This window comes from Erythrolamprus reginae, chromosome 3, assembly GCF_031021105.1.
Source record: "Erythrolamprus reginae isolate rEryReg1 chromosome 3, rEryReg1.hap1, whole genome shotgun sequence".
In the NCBI taxonomy this organism is placed as follows: Eukaryota; Metazoa; Chordata; class Lepidosauria; order Squamata; family Dipsadidae; genus Erythrolamprus; species Erythrolamprus reginae.
Window position 1 is genome coordinate 154,809,771 of NC_091952.1, and position 7,418 is coordinate 154,817,188.

Sequence of the window (7,418 nt, forward strand, 5' to 3'; positions counted from 1 at the left end):
GCTAATTGTACAGGTATCTGATTTGATTCAGCTTAGCTTCACCTGCTGCTTCCTGTTTGTTAGGAAACTTACAGATTCACTTACAAGTGTGTTCAGGTACCGCTAGCTGATGTAATTTAGTTAGAAGTATGTCTGGAATGATGATACTGAATGCTGAACTAAAGTCTACAATGAGGACCTTTGCATAGGTCTTTGGAGATTCATGATGTTGTAGATGTAGTGCAGAGCCATATTAACAACATCATGTGTTGATCTATTTGCTAGGTATGCAAATTGTACGTGGTCCAACAATGGATCTGTGATGGTTTTCAGATGGGACATCACAAGCCCTTCAAAGGTTTTCATAAGTACAGAGCAACTGGTTTATAGTCATTCAGTGACTGAATTCTATTATCATTGGACGATAGTGAGCGTTTGAAGCAAGAAATAACATAGCACATCTCTAGTGCTTTATTGAAGATTCGGGTGAGGTTGGGGGCCAATTGGTCAGCACAGGCTTTTAAGCAAGGAGTTATCTTGTCTGGGCATGGTGGTTTTCCTGGCTTTATTTTCGAAAACATTTCAATCAGTGCAGTCAAGGCAGGCCTGTAGCTTTAGTTTTGCCTCCTCAGTCAAAGTCTTCACTGATTTAATTGTTGGTTTCTGTTGTGAGTGCTCCTTGTCCACCTCTGGTAATGATAGACTCTGAGGAGGATACGCCAGGCCCATTTGGTACCCTGGGCCAGTGGGGTTGCCAGCTGATGCAGAGAGTGATGAAGAAATAGACCTGGATGAACCTGAGGGACCACCAGAGGTGGCAGATATGACTATGAGGGATTTTTGTCATGACTTTTGTTTGTAAATGTGCCGTTTTCATATAAAGAGTGTAATTCAAAGCTTAAATTGTGTTTTTTTGCCTTTTGTTTCAATCTGGGTAAGGTTGGGATAGAACAGTTTCATGGTTTTAAGTCTTTGTAAGCAGGTACAAGGTGAATCGTGCAATGATCAGAGAATCCCGTAGCTGCTCGTGATAAAGGATGATAAGCATTTGTTAGTGTTGTGTCTAAAGTACTCTTGCCTCTAGTGAAACAATTGATATGCTGAAAATATTTTTGAAGCTCTTTCCTCAAGTTTGCTTTGTATAAGTCTCCCAAAATAATGGCCAGTGAATCTGGTTATTTGGCTTCAGCCTCCATAATCTTGTCAGCTAGAGATCATAATGCCTTGTTTACACAAGCTTGTGTAGGAACATACAGAGCAATTAGGAGAAATGAGGAAAAAACTCATGGAGAATAAACAAGTTGATAAGACTCTAAGTTTTCATCACAGAATTTGTATATAATAGTTATATTCTAAGACCCGTTGTTGTTGATATATATAGTTGGCCTTCTCCGGGTCCCGTCGACGAAACAATGTCATCTGGCGGTACCCAGGGGAAGAGCCTTCTCTGTGGCGGCCCGACCCACTGGAATCAACTCCCCCCCCGGAGATTAGGACTGCCCTCACCCTCCTTGCCTTTTGCAAACTCCTCAAAACCCACCTCTGTCGACAGGCATGGGGAAATTGATTCCCCTGGGCCATTTCCGCTTTAGGTATGGTCTCTATGAGATGTATGATTGTTTTTTATATTAAGGGTTTAAAATTGTTTTAATGTATTGGATTTGTACTGTTTCTTGTTGTGAGCCACTCCGAATCTTCGGAGAGGGGTGACATACATGCCGTCCCTCTCTGAAGATTCAGAGCAGCTCACAACATACACACGCGCGCACGCACACACACACAGACAAGCCTCCTCCCTTCTTTTTACCTGATGATTCTGTCCGCTCTAAGTATCTGAAACCCTGGTATATGTATGCTATTGTCATCATTTTCCTCATTTAGCCAGGTTTCAATGAAGTATAGGGCTGTTGCATTGTAAAAAATCAGAATTGCATCTATTTAAAAGAAGTATTTCATCTATCTTATTAGCAAGTGAAAATAAATTAGTCAAAGATTGAAGGGAGTTGGCTTTTTACTCCCCCTATTCATTAGTCAATTCAAAATTTCCGCTTTTTTACCTCTCTGTCTCTGCTGTTTGCTTTTGGTGATCCATAGCTCTGTGGAATTTGCTTTTTTCTGTGATAAAATCTCCTCCACATTTGTGAAGAGGGGTGTGTATGGTATGATGTTACAGAAAGTTGCTCCCAAAAGAAATATTGCTTAATTCTTTGCAAGATGGTAGTGCCATCTTGGAGTCATAATGTTCAGCTTGTAGCAGGTTAACAGTTTAAGGGAGACTCCTGGCCCAAGTATTTATACAAAAATTAAATAAGAGGAACCAGAATACTGGATAGAGCAGTGATTTGAATGCAGTACTGCAGGCTAACTCGCTGCTCACTCCAGGAGTTCAATCCTGACCAGCTCAAGGTTGACTCAGTCTTCCATCCTTAGTTTAAAGGTTGGTAAAATGAGGATCCAGATCATTGGGGGCAATATGCTGACTCTGTAAACTGCTTAAAGAGGGCTGTAAAGCACAATGAAGTGGTATACTGTATAAGTCAAAGTGATATTGCTATTATCTATCAATATAGGGCAGTGTTTCCCAACCTTGGCAACTTGAAGATATCTGGACTTCAACTCCCAGAATTCCAAATTCTGGGAGTTTCCAAATATCTTTAAGCTGCCAAGGTTGGGAAACACTGATATAGGGAATGTTTTCCTAAAACAGAGACATTACATGGACTTTTACATAAATATTAATTTTTAAAAAATTGTCTCATAGTGAGGCAACTTACAAAAAAAGCATATGAAACAATTTCCTAATTTTCTCTTTCTTTTTATAATAAATAAATACGATTTGCCCGTACTTTGCTCCCAGAAAGTGGCTGAGCCAAAGACACACAGTATCTTTTCAAATCTAATGGAGGGCTAGAAATTGGATTACCCTGCTCCTAATGCAGCACCTTTAATCAATATTCCAGACTCTGAAGTTATTCAGATTACATCTTTATTGTGCCTTTATTACTTTATAGGTAACTCAAGACAGGAAACATATGTAATACTCCCCACCATTTTCCTTACAACAAACCACCTTATGAGATGGACCAACTGACTTTCATGCCTAAGGTGGAACCAAAACTCAAAGCCTCCTGGTTTCTATGCTAGCACTGTAACCACTATACCAAACTGACTGCAAATAAACATCTCAAGAAAATGTCAAAATCAAATAAAGCAACTCTGAAAAAGTACAGTACTTGCTTTTTTCACTGGTACTTCTGAACTTGTAAGCCCTTGGGACTAGATGAACTTAAAAATATTTCCCTATTTTATTTATTTATTCATTCATTCATTTATTTAATTGGATTTGTATGCCACCTCTCTCCGAGGACTCAGGGCAGCTCACAGCATATATAAAAACAGAATAATGTAAATCCAATTACTGTAATACTACAATTTAAAAACAATTAAAAGAAAAACTTATCAACCAAACATTCAACAATCATTTTACACAGTACATTGCAGAAAAATAAAGAACATGATTATTGTCCTGATGTTTAACATTAAAAAAATTTCAACATCTGAATTAGCATCATTAAACTTTTGTCGCTCAGAACAGGTGTGATTTCTCATCTTTTTGTTCATTATTGAAATTAAAACAATCTTTAAAAAGGCCTAATAAGGAATAATCACTTCATTGCACTTGATGTGTTGATTTTCAAAGTGATTTTTTTTTGCCCCTTAAGTGTTACTTTAAACATCATTTTTTTTGCACTTTTGTTCTTTAGTTAGATGTTTCTTGTTTTTTTTTAAGTAAGCAACTACCTCTTTACACAATCCCGCTTGGCATGCTACCTTAAATCAAAGTGAAATCTGCAAGAAAAAAAACACCCAGGAAGAATATCCTAGCATACACATTTATACACACATACACACACACTCGGCCTCAACCAGAAGAGAAGGGGGATGGGCAGCCCGGTTCTTAGGAGACTTGCAACATATTCCATGAGCCTAACAGAAACATTGCCCTCCCCCCCGCCCCGTTATTTCAAACGAAGGCGGCGGGCAGTTACTAGCGAGCGTTTAAAAACTGAGCCGTTAATACTTTTTCTGCAGCATGTCGAGTGAACCCCCGCTTTAGGAATAAGCGCTGACATAGGATCGCGCAGTCTTGTTTACTCAAAAGTAAACTACCTTCCCGTTCCAAGAACGAGACGAACTCCCTCCCACACACAAAACCCCGCCGCCTTCCTCCTGAAACAATTTACATAGGAGAAGGGCTCGCACCCAGACTATTAAGCTTCCGAGACCCAAGCTCAGTTTAAAAGCCCCCGCAGAAACAAGAGCTGGGGGTCTTTCCCCATTATTAGTCTCCCTTCTTCGCCAGCGCGCCCTCCCGCCATAAAGTTCCCAAAGGAGGCAGAGCAAGCAGAAGTGGCGGAAGGACAGCGGGGAGAAAGTAGCAGCTGTACCGGCGGGAGGATGTCCAGCGCGGGTTTCTGTTTTGACTTTGGGCGACGAAGACATTGTTTGCTCTGGAGCCGCCGCCGCCAACAGGGCAGTCGCGAGTCCAGCACGGAAGACCGCTAGCAGCTGGTAGGTTTGCTCACTTCCAAAGCGAGACAACTCCTCCTCCGCGTAGCTTCACTTGTCAACGTGGCTACTCCCCGTGGCTGCGTTGTGCCCGGCTGTCGTCAGAGCTTTGGGGTAAAGCAGGAGGAGGAGTAAAGTTTACTCCTTCCTCTTCCTGCGCTTCTCGCAGCCAATGTGTTGAGGTTGCCAGTGGAGTTTCCTTACAAAAAAAAGAATATATCGCGTTCAGATAAACCCAGATTCCACACAAAATCCCACAAAACAAAAAAGCACGGTCAATAAGTTTCGAGCGAAATTATTTTGCTCTATTTCCAGAGTTGGCCAGGTCACCTCCTAGCAAGATTTCGCGCTCAAATGAACCCAGATTCTATACCATGCTCCCCATTCCCAAAACCACAAATCAAAGTTAAATCATTTGATACATATAATTTGATATATGAATGTAATGTATCCAAGAAATTAAGATTCCACTGAATTTTTTTTTAAAAAAATTTAAACCCTAGAAACCATACACGAACCCCCAAAACCCAGTTCGGGATTTTAAAAAAACCCAGCGCCGGCAACTGCAAATATATAGGAGGCTTGAAAGAATTGCGCATAAAATGGCTGAATTGTGTGTGAGAGAGTAGGTAAAAATAGGAGTGGGGAATCTCGGGCAATTAAAATAATCAACGGCTCTTAGTAAGTACTTATGGTATATGTAAGAACCTCCCAGTTCGACGAAAGTGTATCTCATGCTGAGAAGAAGGCTGCTGGGATTACAGTACATCCAAGTGCTGGCTCTTTCCCAGAAATATTTTCCCGAATAGAAAGGTGGGCTGAACAGAGTATTTCTTTTAAAGAAGCTCTTCTTCGTATTCAATGTACAAAGGGAACGCTTAAACAACAGAACTCCAAGTTAATAAAACTTCTGTGAAATCAAACTGTCCACTTAGGAAGCAACGCTGATTGACAATCAATTGCTCATGCTGTTGTGCAAATGGAATAGTTGTGCAAGTGAAATATTCAATGAGAATATTTCATTCATCATTTATTTGAGTGTTCCCCCCCTTTTTTGAGCTGTATATTTCCCATCTCCAAAAGGAGAAAATAAATTTCCAGTTGGAAGCCCCCCCCCCCCCCCCCCAAATTTATGGGAAGCACCTTCAAAAATCTTGGGACATTTAAATTATATTAAGAGTTCCTGCACCTTTCTTTGAAAGTACAGGTAATCCTCGACATACAAAAGTTTGTTTCATGACTGTTCAAAGTTACAATGGCACTTTGAAGAAGGTGATGTGTGACTGTTTTTCACACTTAACAATGGTTGCAGCATCCCCATGGCCACATAATCAAAATGCAGATGCTTGACACCTGGCTGATATTTATGACTGTTGCAGTGTCCTGGGGTCACCTGATCAGCGTTTGCCAGCTTATGACACAGTCAGTAGAGAAGCAATTTTGGGCTCAGTTGTGGTCATATGTCAAGGACTACCTGTATTTACCAGTTTGATAATAAAACCACTTTGTAGGGCTTGGTAGAGCTTATGAGCCACAATGAATTTATTTCAATATCCCCAGCAAATGTTAACATAGCCAGCATAATGCAAAAGCACCTTCTAAACAATAATTTTTACTGTCCAAACCCTGAATGGTGTAGATACCTGGATCTACACCATTCAGGTATTTACACCATGGTGTAGATCAGTGATTTTCAACCTTTTTTGAGCCACGGCACATTTTTTACATTTACAAAACCATGGGGAACATTGAGGGGGGGGGGCCTAAAAAAATATTGTATGAAAAAATTCTCTCTCTTCCTCCCTTTTGCTCTATTTCTCTCTCCCTCTTTCTCTCCCTTCCTCTTTTTTTCTCTCTCTCCATCCCTCTTTCTTTCTCTTCCTTCTTTCCTCTTTTTTGCTCTCTTTCTCTCTGCTTCCCTCCCTCTATTTCTTTCTCTCTCCCACCTTCCCTCCCTCTCTTTCTCCCTCTCTCTTGCTTTCTTTCTTTCTCTCTCTCTTTCTTTCTTTCTCTCTTGTTCTCTTTCTCTCTCTTTCTTTTCCCTCTTGCTTGCTTTCTCTCTTGTTTTCTTTCTCTTTCTCTTTCTTTCTCTCTCTTGTTTTCTTTCTCTGAGCTTCGCGGCACACCTGACCATGTCTCGCGGCACACTAGTGTGCCACGGCACACTGGTTGAAAAACACTGGTGTAGATACCTGGATGGTAGTAGCTGGGATTTTTTTTGACTTGCACAATAAATAAAACCTAGAATTCATAAAGGCAATATGCCTACCTACGGTATCAGAAATGTAGAAGTCTTTTTTTCTTAGCAATAGCATCCATTTTCACTGGTCAGCTGCTTTCTTTAATATTCTTTCTATTGGCATAAATAGAAAGCATGGAGCATGTGCACCAAGACAAATTCCTTGTATGTCCAATCATACTTGGCCAATAAAGTTCTATTCTATTCTATTCTATTCTATTCTACTCTACTCTACAGAGGATCTCTAGGAAGAACACTGGATCTCTTTAATTGTTATCCCCTTTAATGCCTTCCCTTATAATATCTGCTGTAATAAATTTTTGTTTGAAAAATAGGATTTATTGAAGAAAAACAATTTAAAGTTAGATTTTAAAAAGTTTTTATAAAACACACAAAGGATAAGCTTTTTTCTAACCTCATATACTAATAAACTAAAATATTATGGTTTTTATTAAGCTATTAAGAATTTATTAAGAAAATTTAGAAACACTTTAAAATTTGTAAGTATAAATACATATACATCTTTAAGAAAAGGAATTGGGCAAGAAAAGATTAATTGTTTTGTTGATGCAGCATTTTTAACAATGATAAATGCAAGAATACTTAGTGGTACTTTAGTTGCTCCTGTTCT

The 7,418-nt window shown here is 39.6% G+C and overlaps 1 protein-coding gene across 1 annotated transcript in view; it reads right to left on the bottom strand.

Annotated features, from left to right (window-relative positions):
* The window catches only part of DAP (death associated protein), a 48,848-nt gene extending 44,088 nt beyond the window's left edge, over positions 1 to 4,760 (bottom strand). Inside the window, exon 1 of the mRNA XM_070747079.1 lies at positions 4,428 to 4,760. Coding sequence (XP_070603180.1) covers positions 4,428 to 4,482 — 55 coding nt within the window. The 5' untranslated portion in view covers positions 4,483 to 4,760. The remainder of the gene's footprint in view (positions 1 to 4,427) is intronic.
* Between the last annotated feature and the right edge of the window lie 2,658 nt (positions 4,761 to 7,418).